This window comes from Triturus cristatus, chromosome 2_2 (genome assembly GCF_964204655.1).
Source record: "Triturus cristatus chromosome 2_2, aTriCri1.1, whole genome shotgun sequence".
Classification (NCBI taxonomy): Eukaryota; Metazoa; Chordata; class Amphibia; order Caudata; family Salamandridae; genus Triturus; species Triturus cristatus.
The window spans coordinates 118,766,170-118,793,067 of NC_140582.1; the positions used below are offsets into that span (position 1 = coordinate 118,766,170).

Below are 26,898 nucleotides of genomic sequence, written 5' to 3' on the forward strand. Positions count from 1 at the left end.
ATAGAAACCTTCCCTTAGTAGCAGACAGCACTCTTTCACAGATCCATACTGTAAACTGATAGAGTTGGATCTACTTGTCTGGTTGGGAAAATAAATATGAATACTACTTGTTGTACTTGACCCCAAGCAATATGTCCTGGGTGTCGGGCCATATGAATTCCACACCCTTGACCTATGAGGGATCTGTAAGGCCTCATAGAACATATGAATAGATTTCCTCCCAATAGAGATGGTTAATACTAATGTAGACTAACTTTGGTCTACCACCTGGACAGGTTAGAGGAACATACACTCACAGACTATGGAGATGAAATTCTGGAACAGACACTTGGTTTCAGTGGCAGCCAATTAACAGAAGTGGCACACAGTATAAAGGTATTTGGGACCAAAGCCTTCAATTGTCAGGGAAATTGCAACATATTGTATTGCAGTGCAGTGTTGTATTTATATAGCAATTACTGCTCCTGTGTGGAGTGCTGATGCACCCCATTGTCCCAGCCGTTCTTTAAGCAAAGTAAAATGTAGAGATTACAGTTCTCACTATTTTCGGCAGTTTGTGTAAATAGTCAAAGTGCACCACAAGAATATGAATCCTGATTGAATGTACTATTATCCTTTAAACTATTTATTATAATCAATCAGTGTGTTTTTGCTTGGTGTGTGCATCAAACCGTTTTTGTGTATGTAAACATTTATATTTGTATGCTACAGTGTCTTCATAAGCCTCTCAGTGATTATATTGCATATGTTTTATAATACCTGGAACAATTAGAATGTCCTGTTTAGGTCTCAGCCACAGACACCCTCTGTAGGTATTATACTTAGCGTGGGTTTTGGGTCGGTCCTTTGCTCATGCTTGCATGGCTTTGTTGTGTATCTCAGGTCTTAGTTCTTGATTCAATGGCTTTCACCCCTATTCTTGTGTTTTTTCTCCCCTAGGAGGATTTCGGTTTGTCAATGCTCTGACTGGGTGAGTGGTGTTTTCCACTGTTGTCTTTAGGGGACTCTATTTTTCTCTCTAAGAAGTGAATGTCTCCTCTTTCCCCGACATATTCCTTTGTCCTGCCATAACACTCTCTTCTTCCTTTCTCCCACTCCCTGGTCCCACTCCTTGTTTTAAATATAAATTATTTAATGCATATATTTTTTATGTGGGCCCGGCAGCTGCAAAATGCTACCAAACCACTTGCTATCTTTTTTTAGCACTGTCACAAGCATCGGGAGGCACATGTGTACTTGTGTAACATATATATCAGCAGCCGACTTGGAATGGGTTTGTACTTTAATACTAAGCAAATTGCATGATTTTTGGCCGGGCAGCCATGTGCCTTCGCATTCATCATGATACATATGTTTGCTCAAGAATGCCACCACAAAAAAGCTTTCACAAACCCAATATCTTGCCCATTTTGTGCTGAGACATATTGGCTTTGCCAATGCTTGTTTATTGTATGTTGCATCAAAGGCATTCACTTCTACATGGCATGTGTGTGTGTGTTTGTTAAACCTGACATCCTTGGATTGGTTCTCTCCTAACGTTTTGCCTTCAACCCTTCTGTTTGCTGAGTTTGTTTTTGCAGACTCTAGGACTCTGCACCCCTTATCACCGCTAACCAGTGCTAAAGTGCTTGTGATGTCTCATTTAAATATGGTAGAATTGGCTTACACCCAATTAGCATATTAAATTTGCTTGTAAGTCCCTAGTAAAGTGTTACTTCATGAGCCCAGGGCCTGTAAATTAATTGCTACTAGTGGGCCTGCATCGTTGATTTTGCCACCCACTTAAGTAGCCCTTTAAACATGTCACAGGCCTACCATTGCAGCCTGTGTCTGCAGTTTCAAACAGTCATTTCTACATGGCAAAATAAACCCTTTGCCTGGCCCAACCCTTCCTTTTTAATACTTAGAAGTCACCCTAGTGGAGGCCCTGAGCAGCCCAGAGTAAGGGTGCAGTGTATTTTAATAGTTGGACTGGTACTTTTACATTTTACATGTCCTGGTGATGAACACCTCTTAAATGAGTTTTTCAATACTGCAAAGGCTATCTCTCCCATTGGATACCACTTGGTTACCTTATTACATTTAATAAGTGATAACCTTTAATTGGGGGTAGGTAGACTGGTCGAGTTTGGTGTCTAAAGAATTGCAAATAAAAGCCCACTTTAATGGTAAAGAGTTTTTGTCACAATTCTGAGAATGTCACTTTTAGAAAGTTGGCATTTTATTGTCCTAACCATTTGGAGCCTGCAGTCTATTCCTGGGTTACATGGCTAGGCACAGCTGGCAGTTGGTCTTTGTGTATTGCTCCTAGACAGTGAGACAAAAGTAAGGTAGTCGTTGGCAGGATGGGCCACTCTGAGTTAACAAGGGGGAGAAACTGTCACCTACCACACTTGCACATCAAAAAGGCTCTACCTGAGCTCTCTCCCAAAGGGTTTGACACTGGTCGTTTGTGGACCCAGACAAGCTGGGGCCAGGACAGAGAGGAAGGGGATGCCTGACACCTCAGGTTGTTGGAAACCTCTTGAAGCGTCCTCTACTTCAAAGTGGGCACCAGGTATAATTATTGGACATCAAACTCCAACTCTTCAGTGCACTTCTGGGCCTGTAAACCTTTCCAGGAAGAAGGACTGCTGTGCTACTGAAAGGAGTGCCACTCTGCTGGACTGCTGCTTTGAAGGACTGCTGACCTGCTGTCCTCCTGGCTGGGTGAGAAGTACTGGGCCTGCATCTCTAAACCCAGGACCCCAGAGTAACTCCAAGGGCTAGTTGGCTGGCCTCCTGATCAGAAGCCTCAGGGACAGGACAGGCTTCCAACAACCTTGAACCTTGCACCTGGACTCTGTCATCAGTGAATCCTGCCCTCCTAAGCAGTGTCACCCCAGTCCTGGACCCTTGGAAGTGGGCCAGAAGATACTGTCCACCAGCCCATCTGTGGATTCAGCTGAACCAACACATCTTCGCGGTGTGGCGCATATCCCACAGAACAGCCGCATCGCTTCTGCTGCTCGACTTATCACCCGCAAAACCAACCACCTCTGCTATGTGGACTGCCCTGACGCAGGGACTTCTTATTGCCCATCACAGCCCATTGAAACCACCACTGCCTGATGCATCACATCGTACTTCACAGCTCCTCGGAAGTGCCTCCGCATGACACCTCTCTTCACCTGGTCCTCGCATCGCCTTTGCTGCACGATGCATCCTCAACACGGGACTCCACAACGCTTCACAACCAGGATTAAGGTACTGTGTTTATGAGACCCAAGTGGGGTCCTTGTAGCAGGCCCGTGCTCCATCACAGTCGGCGTGAACTTGTGACTTTGTCCCGATCCGACCAGATAACCACAGTTGGCACTTTGTGCTTTTTGGGTGATTTTCCCTGAAGTCTTTCAACTTGCATATCTTTGGTTCTACTTATTAGATTTTTGGCGTTTTGGCCTTGATTTAATTAGTAAAACATACCTAATTTTTCCAAATTGGTTTTGTTTTTTCATTATATTACAGTTTGACGTGTTTAATAAATACTTTATATATTGCCTCCAAGTTAATCCTGACTGCTCTGTGACACAACTACCAGAGGGTTGAGCACAGGTTAATTTGGTATTTGCTTGTGACTTCACCCTGACAAGGATTGTGGTTGCTGCTTGAGAAGGGTTTCACCCCCCTCAACAGTAACCCAATTTCTAACAGCATTTAACTACATTCTCCCATTTTGTGGGTCTCACATGAAAAACAGTTGTTCATTACATTTACAAGAGCTTAGCTTTCATCATCTTTGTATGTATGTGTATGTGAAATGCGAAACTAAGGCTGTTAAACAAAGCCTCAAGTATTTTTCAAGATTATGTAAAATGAGACATGTGCCTATCTGTTTCTGAAGAAGTGCGTCTTCAATTACATTCTGACTTTGCAGAAGGGTAAAATCATTTTTGATGCTGAATGGGATCCTGTGCCAGGTTTAAGGTGCATACATGGAAAAGGCGTGTCTTCTGTTTTTCTCTCTTTTTCTGATTTTTTGTTTTAAACCTGTGGATGGTTGAACTTCTGGTGTAGCACTACCCACCTCAGTAGGTTGTTTCTCCATCAGGTAAGCAGGTTTGCTTTTCTGATGATCTTGTGAGAGATATTCTCAAATCTCATCATACTTTTGATGACATATGCTGCAGTGAGTAGGATGCCTTTCACGGGGTGGGCAATGTGGTGTCTGGGAGACCAATGATCAGAGCGTCGCTTTCTTCCAGGTGAGAAAAGAGTAATGCTTGTCTTACTCTGAAGTCAGTTTCCGGTGACAAAAGTTTTCACGTATTTTCATGAGAGAAAGCTGATACAATGCATGCATCACTGAGAAGCCAGCAACTTTTGCCCAGGTAATTTACAACACCCCCCTATAGACTTATTTGTGATCCTCTCGACACAACTATAGTTCGACACACCTTCAAACATCTGAAACCATTCTTAAGGAATCCATATGTCTATTCTTCTTGCCATGACGTGTGCTACTTTGTACCTCAACTCAGTATGTTTATCAGAATTTCAACATGGTGACACTGCGTCAATAGGTAGGTTTTGAGAGGATGAGCTATGTTCAATTGGCATCAACATTTCGTGGTACATGTATGTACCAATCAGCATATCTCAAATGCATTTCTGTAGCATGTGGCCTTTAAAGAGTATGATGTTTAAGGGGGTCATGGCTGTTACATCCCTTGGGACAAATTTATGAAAAAGTGGCACAGCAAGTCATCTTGCTGCCCTGCACTGTGTCACCGGGTAAGGGCAGGAATGTGCTGTATTTAAGGCATACAGTGCATTCCTGACATTTCTCCCTGTGCTGGCACACACTGGCCTCCCAGACGCCAATGCTAGCCCACTTGCACCATGGTGCAAGGATGCCTGAATTACATGCAAGATTGATCTTCCTGCACAAAAACAATCCTGAGTGGCTTATTCCTCTTTCTATGTGTGCTGCAAATCAGTTCAGTATATGTTATTCGGCTACATAGCCATGAAAGACAACAACACAGTAAAAGCATGTAGTTAAAATACGTGAGGTGCAGATTGTGCCTCAATAAGATGAGCAATAAGTGCAGTAAAAACCGGTAAGAACATACAATTAAAATATGAGTGGTGCAACAATACATCACTGGTGCAAAAAGGTGCAATAAATGAAGAACAGCGTTACCCATTTACCAAGAACCTCAAGTCTCTCCTAATTCTAAGGGAGTAACTGGTACTTGATTATGTAGGGCATAGTCTGTTAACATTATCATAAAAACATCCATAAATATATTCTAAACTCATGATTAATATGGAAATGATTAGAAAGAAATAAAATGAACATTTCGGCATACATGCAAGTACATCAAAGAAACATCGAGCAATAAAGGATCTTATTCCAACCCCCTGGGCCTTTTCGAGTTATATTAGCAGCTCTTTTAATGACACCTGTATTGCAATAAAAAATATTCCTATTGCACAGACAACATTTAAAAATCTCATATTTATCAACAGGCTGCAGGCTTGATCTCTATTAATAGTCTTATGAACAATAAAAAGAGGTTTTAAGAACTCTTTCCATTCCTCTAGGAACCACAAGCAAGCCAATAAAATATGTGGACCGCAGCATTTTACTTTCAGCCCACATGTGCACAAGCCCTGTTCATTTCTCATTGCAGCTTTTATCTTCATATCTCCATTGCATGTATTAAGTCCAACCCTAAATTTTAAAATGGCCTTTCTAAGCTTGGGATGTGGCAGGGACTCGATATAAGGGAATGTATTATCATTGATCCAGCTATTTACCAAATTTACTTAATTTAGCGCACAGCTCCTGCTTGGGGATCTGCTGCCCTAACTTCCTCTATTCTGGCGCTAGTGATAGTTTGACACAGATTTTATCAAGCATGTGTCTAACTTGAGATGCCCAATTCAGTTCACTTTCCTTTATTTTCCTTTTAAAAAGATGTGAAATTTTAAGGATCCCTTCTCTACTCAATCGCTGCCAGAAATTCAATGTAGCTTGCAGCCCCCGATAACTCCAGGCAGTAAGTTGGCATTCTGCCCTTATAGCTGCCTGGATCATGGTTGATGATGGAAGTGCAAGGAGCTGTTTCACACATTTACTCTCCTCAAAATTCCAATCCAATTAACTGCCTAAGGATAATACCTCCACCTCTTACTCGGGGCGGTAATTGTGTTAAAGGCCGACAAAATGGGTGTTAGGATGGCCCTCCATATTTCCGCTTGCACTGTTTTAGGCACCATACTGAGGATAGTGCTGTTGATTTTAACCCCATACCCAAATATTTATATTTTTCCACCACCTCAACTTTAAACTCTCCCAGATGCCAATTAAAAACCCCTTTTCCTTTCCCCGGCACCAATATTTTAGTCTTGTCAAAATTAACCGTAAGACATTTCTTTAAACAAGGTGGGCCCGATTCACAGAACTAACTTAAGACAAAATCCTAAACTTACTACCATTTTGGTATTCACAGAAGGCACTTACTCATTTTGGTATTCACAGAAGGCACTTACTCATTTCGGTATTCACAGAAGTTAGGAGTCCTAACTTTAGGACTCCTAAATGCCTTCTGTGAACACCGAAAGTCTTAAAATTAGGATTTTTCTCAGTTTAGTAGTAGTATAGTTAGGACTCCTAACTTTAGGACTCCTAAATGCCTTCTGTGAATACCGAAAGTCTTAAAATTAGGATTTTTCTCAATTTAGTAGTCCTAAGTTTAGGACTCCTAAATGCCTTCTGTGAATACCGAAAGCCTTAAAATTAGGATTTTTCTCAGTTTAGTAGTTGTAAAGTTAGGAGTCCTAACCTTAGGACTCCTAAACTGAGAAAAATCCTAATTTTAAGGCTTTCGGTATTCACAGAAGGCATTTAGGAGTCCTAAATTTAGGAGTCCTAAATTTAGGACTACTAAATTGAGAAAAATCCTTATTTTAAGACTTTCGGTATTCACAGAAGGCATTTAGGAGTCCTAAAGTTAGGAGTCCTAACTATACTACTACTAAACTGAGAAAAATCCTAATTTTAAGACTTTCGGTGTTCACAGAAGGCATTTAGGAGTCCTAAAGTTAGGACTCCTAACTTCTGTGAATACTGAAATGAGTAAGTGCCTTCTGTGAATACCAAAATGAGTAAGTGCCTTCTGTGAATACCAAAATGGTAGTAAGTTCAGGATTTTGTCTTAAGTTAGTTCTGTGAATCGGGCCCTGATAGTGGAAAATGTCCAATTTCTTTTTCAGACCCAATTCTGTCATGTCCACTATCACCAAATCATTGGCATATAGCAGACAAGGGATATGGGTCTACCCATCTTAGGGCATAGACCAGCAGCTTTATGTAACATAGTTGGCAAGTCGGACAGGAATAATGAGAACAATAGGGGACCAGGACGCAGGCCTGTCATAGACCATTCTTTATCTGTACTTTCTTTGACAGACTCCCATGGGTATCTAAAATTACCCGTGCCCAATTCTGCAAATGCATTTCCTGGATTAGTGAGAGTAAAGCCTTGTTGATACTGAGCCGCCCTAGAATATCCCACAGAAGCTTACAATCAACCAAATCAGAGTCGGCCAGGAAATCAACAAAGCAGTGAAACAATCTGCCTTGCAGCTCACTTGCCTTTTTTGCCATTGCCCATAGACTAAGGCAATGGTCTGTTGTTGAGTGGTCCTCCTTAAAACCACCTTGCTGTATCGGAAATAGGTTGGTTTGCTCTACCCAGGCCTTTATTACGCCTAACAGCATTTTTGAGACTATTTTCTTCCCCTCATCCAACTGGCTAATTAGGCGATAATTCTTGGGCTGTGTAGCATCATCCTTTTTATATATTGTTCTGACTATTGCCCGTTTCCAGCTTTTAGGAAGGTTCCCAGAAGTCAAGATTTTTGAAAAATGACATTAAAGAACCTTGCCCACCAATCCACATTATTTTTCAATATAATTGCCAGTAGGTTATCTGGGCCTACAGCTTTGGTTAGCTTTAGGAATTTGATGGTTTCTTTTATCTTCTGGAAGGAGAAGTGCAACTCAATTTCTACACCAACCCTAATCGTATTTCCCGGTTCTCAGCCACCTTATTACTATCATACAGATTGCTCAAGTGATTAATCCAATCATCTTCTCCTGCTAAACACCTCATTTCCCTTTGCACATTCCCCTCCTGCACCATTTGCCAATATTTCCTAATGTTATTTGTACCTATCACTTCATGCATAGTTTGCCTATTTTTAGTAATACACTTGAATTTCCTTTCCTTAAATTTATTTTTATACTTAAGTTTTGCCGAGCGGAGGCTATCCTCTAATAACTTATCCTGCCTTTTCTTAAGCTATCTTACCTATTTACGTAACCTCAATTTTAAGCTCCTACGCTCATTAAACCATCTATTTCTCGTGCCCCCCCCCCCTTATCGTGAACCGTGAACACATTCCTTAATCACAGGGCCTGATTTTAGTTGCACCCTCAGACAATTTGCCACCTGCTCAATCACCTGGCCATACCATATTAGAATATTATTCAGTTCCTCTGGTTTACCAAAAGTCGTAAAGTTGACCATTAGGTCTTTAAGCAATTTCAGTTATCATCAGTTATCCGGTTGGTTGTACGTCAGGGATACTTAATCTGCAATGGGGTCACTCTGTCTCTTTGCAACCTCATTGCTCTATCCTAACTATTACCTGTAGAGGCAAGTGCTCGCTATCTTCAATTTGCAGCACTGCTAAGTGCCAAGCGTTTATGAAGGCATAGTCAATTGCACAGCTCTGATTACCTATGCGAAAAGTCATTGTTGTGTGGTGGTCGGCATCTACTTTTCCAATTACACAGAACAACCCTGTAGATCCTAAGAGCTTTACTATGGTTTCATCTCGTACAGTACCACCAGAACTTGGGAAAGTAGCCGGGAGGACCTGTGCCATGGCTAATAATTCTTTAAAGAATTTGTCACTAAAAGAGGGATCCAATTTATGATTAAAATCCCCTAAAATCATTACCAACTTTGTTCTATTTCCTGTGCAGATTAACTCCAAATCTTCTTCTAATAGTTCCAACTGCTCTTAAAAATCTAATTTTATACCCTGGCTGGCTGGCTGGATGTATACACTAGCCACAATTATATTTGTCTTCTTGCCCGGGGGCCACAATAGAGCTCTATCTGACAAGCCAATAGCCATTAACTTTAAACTTTTAGCCTAGTTGCTTTATTGGCTATTTTAGTCGATACTAACGTGATCAGTCCCCGTAAAGGGCGTCCTGGGCCTATACGCACTGCATCTTTAGTAAGCAATAAAAATTAATCTACTTGATCTGGTACTTCACACAGACAAGTCTCTTTAAGGCACACTATTTCATATCTTCCCAACATCTCTTTAAAGGTATCTTGAGTTAACTGTCTCCTGGATCCCCCTGTGTTCAACGTCAATATCTGCAGGCTGTGCAAGCACTCTGTTTCCTAATCCAGATCACTCATCCCTCCTAGTGTATTATCTTCACAACTTGCTATTGAATCAGATAGAGGTTCGAATCGATTCCTCAACATTGGTCCTTTTACAGCATTTACTATAGCTACTTGTAAACCACCATTGCTTTTATTCGTAAATGTTCTTCTATGCTGATCCCCTGATAAGCCATATTGTATTTGATCAGGGCATAATCCTGCTTGGTGGGTGAGAGCCCCAAGGCTCCTAGGACCACTCCCCTCCATTCCTAGTTCACCAATTTGCACCAATCTTATACCCTTATTTTATAATTCTTCCTCGGTTCTCACTACCATCTGTTTTACACATTCCGAATAAAAAAGGACCTTTGTCACCTCTTTTCCTTCCAAGTTTGTTGTAAAACCTATTTACCTTATATCGACGGTTGTAAACGCACCCAGGCTAGGTCATGTAGCCAGCACCTCTAGTAGGTGTGAGCTGTTCAGGGGCTTTAGCTTCCTCTGGCGTTTCCTCCCTATTCTTCTTCCCCAAGGTTCCATAAATACCCATAAACTGTCTCTCCGATTGTAGTTTTCTTCACTTCCTTTTTCTCCTGAAGCTGTGGTTGACCTCAAGCATTCACTTTTCCCGAGATGATCTAAGGTGGACTCCCCTTTTATTTATACCAGGCAACTCTCCTTTCACCCTAATTCCCCCTTTTTAATCCAACCATTTATTTTCTTCTCTCTTCTACAGCTCTACGGGGTTGCGAACTTTCAGTCAATACCTTAATCTCCCCTTGACTTATTACTCCATTTCTACTCAAAGACCCACTCACTCTCTTTTTGCTTCACATTCCACTCTTCTGTCGGCTCACTAGCTCTCGGGCCACACACTGCACTTTCCTCTATCATTGTTTGACGACCCTTCAGTGTCTTCTGTATTTTCCATATTATATTAGAACGAGGTTTATACCTCTTTTGCCCCCAGTGCTGCCTCCTCTTTATTATCAACATTGGGCACTTTGACATGTATACCAAAGGGGAACTTACAGTATGTGTGTGATCTATCTCATCAAAATTAACTAACGCATATACCTCCTGATCTGTTTTTTCTATCACTGGTCGTTCTAGGGTGGGCATGCAATTATTTTTTTTTTTTAGCTCCTCCCGTTATCCTCTGTGGTTGAGTTTTATGGAATTTCCCCTGTCAATTATTCTCAATTTGTGCTTCTAATATTGACTGAAGTGTTTTCTCCATTAGAAACGTCACTTCTAATAATGACGAGGTTGAGGTTGATGTCATATCTTGGGCCAGGGAGGATTGTGAGGTTTCAGGGGGCTAGGGGATTGACGAGGGTTACCCTTTCTGACCTCTTCTAATGATTCATTCTCCCCGCTCCCTCTCTCCCTTGCCTAATCACTGCTTGTTGCAGGGCCCTACTGTCGTCCATGTTACTATTGATCCCAAAGGGGGAAAGACAAGGTGACGACGATAAGCTTGGTTCAGGCAGAAACATCCACCCTAACATTTTTACCCACTCCATCCCCCAAAGCTTGATCCAAGTCTGGTAGTGTTTCAAAAATAACGTTCTTCTCGCCCTCTTTCCAGTTGTCCCCTTGAAGTCCTCCCAACAATAAAGGGTGCTCTTGTGCATTGGGTTTCCTTTTAAAATATTCCCCACAAATTCTTTTATGGATTGCCCCATTGGTGTTCCACCCACTTCTAACATGGAGTATGTCGGGACCCCTATCAGATGTCTGTTCCCTAACATACTAGCAGTCAAATTTTCTTCTGGGGGGGGGGGGGGGTCAATAGTAATACTCCCCCCAGATGTGCTATGATGGTCCTCTTTATGGGTGCACTTTTTTAGCAAGGAGTCTTTCTGTCCCCTCTTTAGATTGCAGCCCGCATGCCTTTCCTTTTGGCTGCATTTCTCTTTGCAGCCCCAGGACTGCTACTCCTTAAGGTAGTCCTTCTGATTTTAAGCAGGAACCCGGCACCGCACAAAAAGACTTGTCTCCCCCTCTGCCTTGATGCTTCTGCCGCCTCCACTGGCCAATATACTTTGTTGACCGCTAAATTGAATTCCAGCATCCTCCCTTTTTTTCTGTTTGCCAATCAGTAGTTGCCCCTGCACTCTTTACCCCCTACACTAGATTACCACTCCGCCATACACCCTAACCCCCCTGGCTTCTGAGAGGAGCTGGGTAGCGGTTGGTGGAGGGGGGGGTCTGAGGCTGAGCAAAGCTTAATTATGGCATTTCAGTACACAGGTCCTGGCTGCTGTAAAAGTTATACAAAATCTGTAAATTTTATTAACGTTTTACCAAAAATCTTTTCATGCTTCCAGGCACCCCAGGAGTTAGATCTCAGCTGGTCGCCTCTACTACACCACACTTCTGTGACGCCAAACTGGCTTACCAAACAGGCCTACCAGGGGAACTATCTCCATGGTCCGCGCCAGACCGATTCGCACACCAGGCGCTTTCTCGCGACCTCACACGGCCTCACTCGCTGCTCTTGTACAGAAACACTCACTGCAGCACCTACTTGGCCGCTTGCAGCCCTTCCTCATTCAAGCCTCAATTGGTTGGCGGGATGCGGCACTGCGCACTATGCCCCTGAACTCCCCTGTGCTTCTAGGAGGAGGGGGTAGTGACATAGGCTGAAGACAAAGGAGCAGCAATGTGGCTGCTGCAATTTCACTGGGGACCCTGCCGGGAGCGCTTCATTAGCCGTTCCCGGTGCCTCGGCTCCTTGTTACAGGTTCCTCCGGTGCACAACTCTTCTGAATGTAGCTTGCCTTGCAGCTCACCGCTTGGCCCGCCCTGTCGCCAGTTGATGACTTCCACAGCCTCCGAGCACAGCCCTTTCTACCTCTGCGCCAAATCTCAGCAGTTACAAGCAAGTGCAGCTGAGAATGGCAAACCAGCTTCAACCTGCAGAATCTCTGCTCTCCGGTCGTTTGCAGAATGCAGCACACATAGAAAGAGGAAGTAACAAGGAGAAATAAAGATATTTTTCCTCATTACACCTCTCCTGGGGAGGAGTATCTTTTTGGTGCATTCCCAGGTTTACAAGGTCTTATAAATTAGGGAATGCCTCAATAACCATGAGGGTTGTGTGGGAACTCCCATGCAATGCCCATGGAACGCTCCCCCCAGTGCAGAATAGCGCAACACAGTGATTTGCGCTGCGTTATGTTACTCCAGATTTTTGGAGCAACACAAAATGGGTTTTCTTGGCTTCAAAAATCTGACTTAGAGGTTTGCGTCATGCATGTACCACATTGCGTGGTGCAAACGTGATGCAAGCCTCTCATGAATATGTGCCCTAATAACCATAGTTAGAGAAGCTATCACAGAATGTAATTAACAGCCCTAGTACTTTTACTGTTAGTGAATATAGACTTTTGACAGTGTTTGCACTCACTGTGATTTCATCTGTTTTTACTCGGAAAGTATTTTGACAATCGTTTTACTGCTGTGCATTAGCAGCTTCCACCTCTGCTGGGCAAACCTTCCTGAATCTGACTTAGTTTGTGATAAGTGTGTGGCTGTACTTGAGGAACAGATAGAAAAAAAATATATATTTTGGTCTTTGATTCTTATCGTTCCTAAGACTAACCAATTTTCTCTGTTCTTTCTAGTCATTTGCAGGACTTTGCGGGGCTCTACTTATCGCTTTTGGACTGCTTGGTGCTTTCTTACTCGGGCTGTACATTGACAGAACTAAAATGTTTATAGAGGCAACCAAGATTATTTTCTGTGGAGCAGCACTAGCAAGCATTGCTTTTGCATTGGTAAGATCGATTAACTGAATCTCGTGTTTATTTTGTGTTGGGTAATTTTATTGGTGGGGACATCTGTGGTTGAGATTTTGCCACATTTCCATATTTGGGTAAATATATTATCATTTTGGATGTTTGTAGTCATGATGTACAGTTATCAAATACTGAAGATAAACTGAGTTAACTACAGTGTCATTTTGTATTTATTTGTTTATTATTTAAAAAATGTTGGGGCAGATTTATTAAACTTTCATTCAACGCAGCAAGCCACCTTGCTGCACTGCGTGAAAGGGCAGGAATCCCCTGGGTTTATCACTATATGGCACATTCCTGTCCTTTCCTAGCGCTGGTGCACCTATGGCTGCCTCGCGCCAACGCAGGCACTTTTGCATCATGTTGCAAAGGTTCCTGTCTTGCAGGCTGTATTATTTTTGTGAAGGAAGTGGCACCTTCCTGCACAAAAACAATCCTCTGAGGCTTTTCCCTCTTTCTATGTGTGTTGCAGACTGCAGCATATATAGAAAGAGGAAAAAAACAAGGAGAAAAAAATATATTTCTCCTCGTTACACCTTGTGAGAAGGTGGCCTGATATATGCTGTCCACTAGTTCTAGTGGGCACCTTGTATCAGTCCAAACAACCCCTTATGGTGATAGGTTAAAGACAACCTTTATTGAAAGCTATCCTAGTGGTAGCTATGGAGAGCAGCCTTCAGGCTAAGTCTTGAAGGAATGTAAAGCAGCTTGTTTTACCAGTCTATTATCTCTTGAATGATCAAATGAAAATATATGTATTTAAGATAAAACACACCCCTCTAGTCTCTTTATGAGACTGGAGTTCGAAGTACTTAGTATACAAGTTAGCAATTATCAGTAATAGCACAAATACACGTTTGGGCCCTAGGGGCGTACCAAACCATATACCAAAAAAGTGGTATAAGAACCACGACTGGAATAGACACTAGGCCTAGAGCCTCTAGAGTCGCTGGGACCCCAAGGAACCACCCAAGGTAGTGACACAGGGGACCCACGGGGACTGTATGCAGTGTGTAAACACAACCGTGGGTTCCCGTTATCTTCTATGGGCAATGTCGCGGTTGGAAATTTAAAGATTAGGGACACTTCTAATCGAGTCAGGACCAAACCCTTTTGGACTTAAGAAGTTCTAGGGCTAGCACCCCCGAGAGCACCGGAGTACTTGAGTTACCTCACCCAGGGAAGCCGGGTGCATAGGTGTCTTTTGGTGTCGGGTCGTGTCGTCGATTTCAATGGGAGCCTGCTAAGAACTGCTGCTGCAGTGAAGAGGAGAAGTGTCTGCAGAGATCCAAGCCCGGATCTAGGATGGAAGGAACCTGAAAGCAGAGGGGACTTGCAGCGACTGAGGGCAGGATGGACCCATGCCCACAGATGTCGGGTGCTTCAGGTAAGTTGATGGGTGTCTTGACTCTTCAGCCACGAGGTCCAGGAGGTGTCGACGAAGTCCACGAGCCGGATTCGAGCTGTCCCACGAAGTCTGTCGAGTGCTGTTGTGTCGACGACCAGAATGGACCCAACAAGCCTTGGCAACGACAAGTCACTGGAATTTAGAGAAAGGACTGCGGTGCAGACCAGCAAGGTCTGAGGGACTCACCCAGCGAGGGTAAGTCAGGGCACATCTGGAGCAATCAGGTAAGCCCAATTAGAAAAGGAGTTGCCTTCGTGGGGACCTGCTAGCCAACGGGCTAGTGAACGTGAAGGAGCCTTGAGCGGTCGCACTTGAAGCTGGCCCACGGGTCACTCGTGGAGTGGAGGCCAACAATCTTCGGTGCAGGAGGTGCTCAAGGCTGGGGCTACTCAGAGCCCAAAGCACAACTTCGAGGAGGACCAGGAAGATAGTATTGCTGCAAAAGTTCATGGTGTCCAGGGGTCGGGGTTCCACATCACCCACGATAGCCACGCGCCTCAGCTTTGCTGTGGACCCAGTGTAGCCTCGGGGAAGTCTGGAAATCCACCTCTGGTGATGCAAAGACTTTGGCGTCCAGCGGGAGCTTCAGTGATGCAGACCGGTCAGTTGCTTCTTTGGTGCCTGCCAAGCAGGGGAGTCACTCCTTGACCCCAAGGAATATCTCTTCAGTCTTCTAGTCTAGATAGAACGTCGAAGGTCCAGGATGTACGTTGCAGAGTTTCGTCCAGGGTAATCTAAAGTCCTAGGGACTGGGTTCCTATACTTATACTAAGTTTAGGGGTTAGACTAACTCTAAGGTCCCACCTATGGGAGGACCTGGGGTGGGGGTGGTTATACCCCTTCCCCTTTGTCCAGTTTCGCACCAGAGCAGGGGCTGAGTGCCCCTGCAACAGGTTTGAACTGGGCTATGCACAGGGACACCTTGTGTGCCCCAGGCAGTGTCTCAAAAGCATTCTCTGAATGCACCCACCCTGCCCCAATACACATCTGCCTGTCTGGAAACCTATTGTCCAGGCCTCCCCTGCCGGAGTTTCCTTCAGCAGCAGGAGGCCAGACCCGTGTCTGTGGCAGTGGCATCCATTTTGTGATGCCAGGGCTTTGGAAAGTTTTAACCAGGTAGATCAGTGTGAACATGTCTCTCCCTCTAGAAGGGTGGAATGCTATCCCCGCCGCCAGAACTATTGGGGGGTAGTATTCCAAGATGTTTGACACCAAACACGACATGTTTTGATGCAGCCATACCAAAGTTAGCATTTACCGCGAGGTTATAATGCACTTAAGAGTATATGGTACGGCTGTATCACAGAACAGCCATAAAGATGTATTTCCGAAAGCTGCAGAGGGCTCAGCTCATGCTTGGACACCCTCTCACACAAAACCAAGCACTCTCCCTTCAGGATTGTCAAGGCTTGCCATAGGAGTGGCTTATAGGTTTATATGTGTCTGTATATATAGGTGGATATAGGTAGCCTATACCACTGTAAGGGGTGCAAGCACCACCTTACCCAGGTTGCAGTAGCAGACCTGTGGTGTCATTTTAGAGTGCTTCCCAGGGGTGGCATAATACATGCTTCAGCCCCTGCTAGGCCTCTGAGGTACCTATGCCCTAGGTACATAGTATCCCATATACTAGGGGCTTATAAGGCACTCCAAAATCCAATTAGAAATGTACCTAATGTACATGGAAACCATTTTACAGAGAAAGCAGATAGACTGGGGCCCTGAATAGCAGGATTCCAGTCCTATTAAGTCATAAACCAGCAAAACACCAGGAAGAAAGTGGGGGCAACCATATAGTCAGATTCCACCTTCCTACGCGCCTCACCTGTGATGGCGTAGCATTTTGATGCATTCCCAGGTCTACCACTAATGGTAAATCTAGGAATGCGCCAAAATCCATGGGTGGATGCGTGGGAACACCCATGCTCCACCCATGGAATGCCTCCCTGGGGCAGAGTAACGCAAGACAGCAACCTGCAATGCCTAGCGTTACTGCAGATTTACCACCCACTGCCAGGCCACGCAAGGTGGCCCGCGTTGCTTGATAAATCTGACTTTAGTGTTGTGTTGCCCTTGCATTAGTTACCCTGTGTGACACAAGGACAACACAAGACTGTGATAAATCTGGCCCCTAATTCCTTAGGCAATCCATACCCTTCACATAAGTATCACATTTTGACACTATTTCCTTTTATAGATCGGTTTGTTCTTCTTAACCAGTCCGATTTCAGGGTTTGCAGTATGTTATGTTATGTTATATAAATTTACAGAGCGCGTGGCTACTCAGAAGATTGTCTCGGCGCTGGCATAGAGGGAAGCTGGCCAATCAAGTGGATCTAGCTGCTGCAACGACAAGTTTTGAGCTTCTTAAACAGATCGAGGCTGTTTATCAACCGAAGGTCACGTGATGTGAATGATGTGATGTCGTTTACAGAAGCAAATGTGGTAACCTGATCTGAATGGCCTGAAGACGGCATTTATCCCTAATTTAATATTAAAGCGGTACTCTTTTCAGAGCAATGATATTACCCATCTGAAATGGTATAAAGTCAAGAGCATGGCATAAGCCACTCTGTAGCCCCTGCTCCCCGAGAAGATGGCATAAGACACCAAACTGACCCAACGGATCAAAATAATATTGATTTGATCTTGAAAGAAAATTACAATCAAGTTTTCTTAAATATTGCTGTATTAATGTAATGTACCCATTAACAACTTAAAGTACATAACCAGAGACATCAGATTCACATAACAGTTTGTCTATTAAAAGCTCATCTTCTGGCAGCTGTCATTTTGTAAACAAATCCGGTGCATTGGGTATTAGGAGATTATTTGTGAGGGGGGCCTGAATTTTAGACTGCCTAGGGGTCTCCACAGGGTTTAATCCGGCACTGCCTGTCTCCTTCCATCTCTGCTCTCCCTACTCCTATCTGACTTACAGGAATGTATCTAAGAGTGTGAGCAAGCATTCTTTTAGTTTCTTCTTAGCCAAAATCACTAGTTTTTGTCAAACACTGAATACCTGGTCATTCCCTTAAGCAGTTCTGCTATGTCTGCATTACAGGGCCTTGCTCAACACTGTAAATTACTATAAAGTTGCTACTAAGCCCTATAACCTCAAAACAGAACTTGGGTGCCAATGTCTTTCTGCTTCTTGAGATTACTTGAAGCAAAACTTTCATAAGTTTGTTTCCCATCTCATTTATTCCCTCCATTACTGGAAGATGGAAAGGGCAGAATCTGTGTGATTCTACTTCACTAAAAGAAACAAAAACAGAAACAACTGTCTTTTTTTATTCTTAACAAGTGCTTTAAGAGAGCTAAGCAGACCATAGGTGCCATTACGTTCACTTTTTCTGAACCCGCAAACTTTCAGAAGGAAGAGAAGGTTGGTAAATCTGGGAAGAGGCTTGTCATCTCCTCAAAACATGTTAACTCATGCAAAATAATATTCATTATTTACAATGTTTATGTTATAGTCATGCTTGTAGTTATAGGGAAGAACTTGCTGACTAAATAACATAGCTGTAAAGAAGAAACTAGGGCTAAAATGAAATAATATTCAGATCTGTTAAGGACAAATTTAGATTACATTTATACAGTTGTAGCCAGGAATATCGCAGAAGAAATATCCAGTGACCACAATATTGTGACCAAAATATTGGGGGGGCTATATGCACAGAGGTAGGTATAGATTTACTATTCTTAACTCCATATATGTGTACCTTGAAGATATATATATATATATATATATATATATATATATATATATATATATATATATATATATATATATATATATATATATATATTCACTGAAAAAACCATAGGTTTCAGGGGTGTTATAGTTAGCTGGACATTTCACTCGTACAAAACCATGGAAATTCCTCCGTTATAGTTAGTTCTACTAACTGTAACTCGCGTGCCCGCAATCCACTGATGATGATGTCACATATTACATCATTCATGACATGGTCAGTGACATCACTGATGACACCACTGATGACATCTCAAATGACATCACTGATGACATCATCCACGTGACTATCAGATACACCTCACCATACACTAATATAACCTTTCATCACTCACTGTAAAATACAGAGTACCATATTTGAATCCATTTACACACCAGTACAATTTTCTAAAAACCCACTCAGTGATTCCTAGATCTACACACACATCTAATCACTTACCTATTGATTCAGTCATACATGCTGTCAATGATCAATAGAACACTATCAAATATACTTATACACCTATATCGACATTACACACCAGCACACATCCTATTCACTTATGCAGTCATCCTACTCACTTATGCAAACAATGGATCATACTTACATTTACTCAGCTACACACTTATACAAACACCACTTCATTTATTCAGTAACTCATACTTAGTGTGTTATAAAATCACTATTACAAGTATACAGTTATCCATACAGTCACTCATACAATCACTGAGTCTTATATATACTTATTTGTATACAAATGTCACAGACACTGCTTTTTATTTTTCTAGTTTGTTGAACATGTACCATTGAGAGATATATTTGCTCATCACCACACCCATAAAGATATTCACTCACCCAAACAACTGTTATAACATGTAGTCTTAACCTCATATACCTCTTGAATCAAATATTCACACATCTTTGGGTTGCCACACACCCCCCACCGACCACACACACATTCACTCTCCCATACAAATACTCAATTAACTAATCAATAACTAATATAGACTTTCACGCAGCTAGTAACCAACTGGTGCAGCAGTTTACACAACAACTGACAAAGTGATACAGATATTCACACAGTTTAGTCACTATCCAGTATATTTAGTGAGACACTATAAATTAGTCAAGTAAACAGTCAATCACCCTGCTACTAAATCGTCCATCCAGATATTTATATTTATAAATCCACTCATTCTTCAATGCAGATTGCTATATATATATAATACATATTTAGATTTCAAAATAAACCACATTCACTGGATGGTGTCATCAGTGATGTCATTTGAGATGTCATCAGTGATGTCATCAGTGATGTCACTGACCATGTCATGAATGATGTAATATGTGACATCATCAGCAGTGGATTGCGGGCGCACGAGTTATAGTTAGTAGAACTAACTATGACGGAGGAATTTCTATGGTTTTGTATGAGTGAAATGTCCAGCTAACTATAACACCCCTGAAACCTATGGTTTTTTCAGTGAATTTCTAAGGTTTTTTAAATGCTAATTCCTAACTATAACATACCTGAAACCTATGTTTTTTTCAGTGAATTTCAAAGGTTTTTTAAATGCTAGTTCCTAACTATAACGCCCCTGAAACCTATGTTTTTTTCATTGAATTTCAAAGGCTTTGTAAATGACAATTTTTAAATGTATTAATTGTTATATTTATTTTTGTTGATACTGATTTACAATTTTTTTTTAAACTATTTATTTTTAGATATTTTATTTTTTAAATTACATTATAATTACATTATACATTACATTACAAAATATACTTTCTCCGAATGAATTACTTTTGTTTAAATACTTTGCAAATAGGCAATAGACTTTTAAGTACAGTAGTTACTGTTGTTGCAATGGGCAACACAATTTCAAACACAATGCAACATTGAGCTCAATGTGAATTTCTAGTTAAATGCAATTAGTTACTTTATGGATTACTTTTCTAACCACAGGACTGGATCCTAGATTCAGTCCTGGGACGTCTCCTGTAGACGGTTTAGTAAAAGCGTTTTGGTTACAGTAGTGACTTTTAAGGAAAATTATTGTATTTTAAAAGTTGACAGAAACTTTTTCACATAGAATCACCAATGTTATCCTATGGGAGGGAATTCACTTAGCAGGTAAGTAGTATTATCGTTACTTTTTCTTACTCAGTGGTGGATCCTGGATCCAGCACTGGTGTATCTCCTGTGAACAGTTGAAAGAATGTGTTTAAGTCATCCAGGCGATTTTTAATGAATATTTGTAGTTTGTGAAAATAGACACTTAGAAACTTTTTTGGTGAAAACCAGACAATGGATTCCTATGGAAGGAAATACAAGTTACTGGTAAGTACAGTTAGAATTACTTTTTAGGGTCAGTGCTGGGCTAAAAGATGCAGCACTGGGTTCTCTCCTGATAACAGGTGAGTAAATCGGATTTCGTTGTTCGGATGATTTTAGGTGAATATTTTAAAGTTCCAAAACTCCACACTTAGAAGAATTTCCAAGTGAAACCAGTCAATGTTAGCCTATGGAAGGAAATTCAAGTTACTGGTAAGTACGGTTAGAATTACTTTTCAGGATCAGTAGTGGGCTCAAAGATGCAGCACTAAGGTCTCTCCTGATAACAGATGAGTAAATCGGAATTCGTAGTTCGGCTGATTTTAGAGGAATATTTGTAAGCTTAAAAAATCAACACTTAGAAAATTTTTCAGCAAAAAGCAGGCAATGATATCCTATGGAAGGAAATTCAAGTTACTGGTAAGTATGGTTAAAATTACTTTTCAGGATCAGTACTGGGCTCAAAGATGCAGCACTGAGGTCTCTCCTGATAACAGGTGAGTAAATCGGAATTCGTAGTTTGGCTGATTTTACTTCGGTCCAGTATATATAGAGCCACTTTCCTACACCATCCCCTCCCTTCACCACTATGCAAACATGCCCTGTGGCGCGTTGTAAGTTGGGGAAATAATTCCCCTGAATCCTGAGGGTACCTATAGTCCAACTAGCCCACTAGGTACATCCAGTAAGCGCCACAGAGCTGCGTAGCAGAGAGATGTAAAAAGGGGCACGGCCTGCACCACCTCTCTGCAACGCAGCGCATTGGCGCTTCCTGGAAGCACCTGGTGGGCTACTTGGCCCCCAAGGTCCCTCAGGATTGAAGGGGAATTTTTGCCCTAACTTAAAACGCGCCAGAGGGCGTGTTTGGACACATCACCTCAGGCCCCGTCCCCTCCCTTCACCACTGTGTAAACGTGCCCTGTGGCCGTTCTAAGTTGAGAGATTAACTCCCCTTCAATCCTAAGGGTCCCTAGGATCAAACTAGCCCACTAGGTACCTCCAATAAGCACCAAAGAGCTGCGTTTCAGGGAGGTGTTAAAAGGGGCATGGCCTCTGAACACCTGTCTACAACACAGCTCCCTGGCGCATACTGGAGATACCTGTTGGGCTATTTGGCCCTCAGGGACCCTCAGTATTGAAAGATAATTCATTCCCCAACTTAAAACGTATCACGGGGTGCGTTTGCACAGTGGTGAAGGAAGGGGGCGTGGCCTGAGCTGACATGTCTGCAAACACGCCCTGTGGCGTGTTTTAAGTTAGATAATTAGTTCCTCCTCAATCCTGTGGGTCTCTGGGGGCCAACTAGCCCACCAGGTACCTCCAGTATGCGCCAGGGGGCTGTGTTGCAGAAAAGTGTTCAGAGGCCATGCCCCTTTTTACAACACTCTGCAACGCAGCTCCGTGGCGCTTACTGGAGGTACCTGGTGGGCTAGTTGGCCCCCAGGGACCCTCAGGATTGACAAGGAATTAATTTCCCAACTTAAACCGCGCCACAGGGTGTGTTTGCACACATGTGAACTCAGGCCTGCCCCCTCCCTTCACCACTGTGCAAACGCGCCCCGTGGCGTGTTTTGAGTTGGGGGATAAACTCACCTTGAATACTGAGGGTCCCTGGGGTGCAACTATCCCACCAGCTACCTCCAGTAACCGCCACAGAGCTCCGTTGCAGAGAGGTGTAAAAAGGGGTGTGGCCTCAGAACACCTCTCTGCAACGCAGCCCCCTGACGCATCCTGGAGTTCCTGGTGGGCTAGTTGGCCCCCAGGGACCCCCAGTATTCAAGGGGAATCCGTTCCCCCTCTGCAAACGCGCCAGGGTGCGCGTTTGCAGAGTGATGAAAGGAGGGGGCATGGCCTCCGGCGCATGCCGGTCTTTTTTTATTTTATTTTATTAAGAAGGGGGGCTGTGTAGCCCCCCTTCTTTTTCTATTTTTTTGGCCTTGGGGACCCCATCCCCCAGGGCCTGCCACCTAATTTTTTTTATTTTACTTAAAAAAATGTGGAAGGGGGCTGTGTGGCCCCTTCCCGAGGCCTTAATCGGCCCGGGGACCCCATCCCTGGGGCATGGCCTTTTTCCTTTTTTTCCTTTTTTTTAATAAAAACTGTTGGGGAAGGGGGCCACGTGGCCCCCCTCCCGGGCCATTTATGGCCCCGGGGATCCCATCCCCTGGGACCGGCCTTTCTATAATTTTCTTTTAATTGTTACTTTTGGGGAGGGGGGCCGCGTGGCCCCCCTCCCGGGCCACTTGTAGCCCCGGGGACCCCATCCCCCGGGGCTGGCCCTCTCCTTTGGGTACCATGGGGGGTCCCCAATCCCCCACGGTCCTAGCCGGCTCCCCGCCTCCTGCGGGAGCCACTCTTGCTTTTCCACACGGGGAGCAGCTAACATGCTGCTCCCCATGTGGAAAAGCAATCTGCTTTGCTTCATTGAAGCGAGAACAGGTTTCCCTGCTCTCGCTTCAATGAAGCAATGCAGTTTGCAATGACAGGGTGGGAGCCGCGAGGCTCCCGCCCTGTCATTGCAAACTACAGTGTCCCGGGGGTGGGCACCCCAGGACACTGCAGGAGCCGGCCCTGGGGGGTGGCGGTCCCCAAGGCCATCAAGGACTCCATATTTTACAAAGCCCCGGGGGGTGGTGGTCCCCGGGGCTGGGGGGTCCGTAACAGACCCCCAATTTCAATCTTTAGTGCCCCAGGGAGGTGGCGGTCCCCGGGGCGTGTGGGGGGGGGCTTGAGCCCTCCCACACAAGGTATTTATTTATTTTAAAAAAGCCCCGGGGGTGGCGGTCCCCGGGGCTGCAGGGGGGGAGCTGTGTGCCCTCCCCGCAATTTCAATAAAGTCGAGCCCCGGGGGGAGGCGGTCCCCGGGGCTCTGGGGTCCTTAGATGCCCTCCATCATTAAACTTTTAAGCCCCGGGGTGGCGGTCCCCGGGACTGCGGGGGGGAAGTGTGCCCCCCGCAATGATTCATACGGGGCAGTGTGGGGGGGATTGGGCCCCCCCCACTTTATTATTAACATGCTCCTGGGATATGGCCCCCTAGGGGGCTAATTAGCATTGAAGCGCGGAAGCCCGCGGTTCGTTTTTTTTTTTGATCAGCAGGATCCCTGCTGCCGATTTTTAAAACAAAAAAATTGGGGGGCCTTGAGGGTCCTTGTGGGACCCCCTGAGCAGGCCTAGGCCCTGACCGGGTGTTTCTACCCTGCCCTCTTTTTGCGTTTTGCGCGTTCTTTTATTAGGTTTCTTGTGCCTCGGTTCTACCGTGGCACAAGATGGCTGCCAACACTTCCTGATGTGGAGTGTTGACAGCCAATTAGCATGCAGCTCATGATCAGGAGGGTGCGCGCTGGGTGCGCATACGGTGTGCAGATCCTCCGAGGCCATAGATATATCTATGATTTTGATTTTGATTTTTTCAGGAACTACTGAACGGATTTACACCATTTAAGCAAAAGGCACGACTCTGAACCAATGGCTACCTTTCGGCCAAATTTGGTGTAATTCCGTTCAGCAGTTCGGGCTGCAGCTGCTATGAACAGTTCCTATGGACAATTGCGTGGGGAAAACACGTTTTGGGACCCCCCCTTTTTTCTCGGCCCCCGCTTGACAAATCACCCCAAGACTTTCAGGATAGGAGCGTATCGGAGCACCCCACCAGTTTTGAAAATTGTGCGAGGATTCGTCAATCGGCGCCAAAGTTATTCCAAATAGAATGTTGCGGATTTCCTATGGATAATAGGTCCTAACTATATTTACCTACTGACGACCGCCAGTAGGTAAAATATATATATATATATATATTATCTACTGGCGGTCGCCAGTAGATAGTTATAGTTAGGACCGTGTTTCCATAGAAATCTGCAACATTCTATTTGGAATAACTTTGGCGCCGGTTGACGAATCCTCGCAAAATTTTCAAAATAGGTGGGGTGCTCCGCTCCTACCCTGAAAGTCTCGGGGGGATTCGTCAAGCGGGGGCTGAGAAAAAAGGCGGGTCCCAAAACGCGTTTTCCCCATGCAATTTTCCATAGGGACCTTTAGTCCAAGGTACAGCCCGAACGGCTGAACAGAATTACTTGAATTTTGGCAGAGAGGTAGTCCTCAGCTCAGGGAAGTGCCTTTTGCAAGTCTGGTGTCAATCTGTTCAGTAGTTCCTGAGAAAATCAAAAGTAAAATCATATATATATGTGGGCGGAGCCTAACCACACATCTCATCCTGAGATCTGATTGGCTGTCAGCACTTCATCCAAGAAGTGTTGGCAGCCATCTTGGGACCAATATACATGATAGCACCTCATTAAAAAGCATTGCAGTTAATAGAAGGTTTTAAGACTTTAGTTACATTATAAATCATTTGTTGATGGTACCATACTCATTTTAGGAATTGTGGTATGTTCTAAGGTGATTTCACCATGTGAAAAAGCCTTCTGCTGGGATATCATGATTGAGAGAAAAATATTTTCTCAGGCTTTTCCCACAGAGGTTTGGAAGGTGATCTATGAGCTAAACTGAGAGCTTATTTTCTGTAAATTCACATTATCTTTCTCAGTCATGTGAGAATGAAGTCTCACATTCTCAGTAAAACATGTACATCCAACAAGGGCAGAGACTGTCAGTTGATTCCTTTGTGTTCTACTGCAGCTTTCCAGAGTGTTCCAAAGAACAACTAGAGCGCTAACAGTCCTACTTATGATAAACGTATGGCACACCTGAAGCCATCTTGCTTGGATTAAAGTGGTAACTCTTAAAACATTTAATTTAAAAAGGAACAAAATGAGGGGGTTCATTTTTCCATAAAAAGTATGATTAGTGCTGCAGAAAGAAAAATTAGGGCACATTTTGAGTGACTTCTCAAATCCTCTTCTATTTCATAAAAAAATTCTGACATGCAGACTGAAACGTGCACTTTCAATACCAGCAGCAGTTTTCCCTGGTGAGCAGTAGCTTTACTACAGTGATCTAATGAGCAAAAAGAGTGCTAACATTCTGAATTTATGGCAAATGTGTGACACATCTGAATGCCTTCTTGATGGAATCAAAGTAAAAAACTGAAAGTATTTCCTACTGAGGAGACTGCAGTAAATGAGGAAATTAGGAAACTTCATAACAAATAAGTCTCCCAAGATGGCCACCAGAGACAAAAGACCCCAAATGTAGCCCAAACATCACCCAGATGTAGCCCAAGTATAGCCCAATGACAGAATGTCCCAGAGTGTTCTTAAAAACAACTAGAGCGCTTACTGTCTTCATTATGACAAAAGTATGGCACACCTGAAGCCATCTTGATTGGAATAAACTGGTAACACTTAAAACATTTAATTTAAAAAGGAACACAATGAGGGGGTTCATTGTGCCATAGAAATTATGATTAATGCAGAAGAAAGAAAATGAGGGCACATTTTGAGTGACTTCTCAAATCCTCTTCTATTTCATTAAAAAATTCTGACATGCAGACTGAAACATGCACTTTTAATACCAGGAGCAGACTTCCATGGTGAACAGTAGTTTTACTACAGTGATCTAATGAGCAACTAGAGTGCTAACTTTCAGAATTTATGGCAAATGTGTGACATATCTGAATACCTTCATGATGGAATCAAAGTAAAAAACTGAAAGCATTTCCTACTGAGGAGACTGCAGTACATGAGGAAATTAGGAAACTTCATAACAAATAAATCTCCCAAGATGGCCACCGGAGACAAAAGAGCCCAAATGTAGCCCAAAATCCCCCAGATGTAGACCAAATATAGCCCAATGACAGAAGTGTGCAAAACACTTATTATTTTGTGTTTTTGCAGTGTTATATAGTGCAGACTTGTCAGGTATTGGAGTGCTTTACATGAGCATTGGTTACATCACACAAGAACAAATTCATTTTGGTTGTAGACATGGGGAGACTAAGTGATTTGACCAGAATCACAGAATGTCGAGCTGAAGCAGAAACTCCAACCTGGTTCCCCAGTTGCAAAGTCTGCAGTTCTGGAAGTAACACCACATCCTCTCCCCTAAGTGCAACATTTAATCAAGTGGTCAACTGGATAAAAAAACATAAAGATAACAAATAATTTAAAAGTGCTTTGTCGCTATTTGAAAACTCTGAAAATATGTCCTTATTTTACTCTTTTAGAGCACTAACCATAATTCTGATGCCAATAAGA

General features: G+C 43.4%; 1 protein-coding gene across 1 annotated transcript in view; it reads left to right on the forward strand.

Annotated features, from left to right (window-relative positions):
- Positions 1-26,898, forward strand: part of SLC49A3 (solute carrier family 49 member 3) — a 270,078-nt gene that overhangs the window by 216,531 nt on the left and 26,649 nt on the right. The window contains exon 7 of the mRNA XM_085641124.1: positions 13,094-13,246. Coding sequence (XP_085497250.1) covers positions 13,094-13,246 — 153 coding nt within the window. The remainder of the gene's footprint in view (positions 1-13,093; positions 13,247-26,898) is intronic.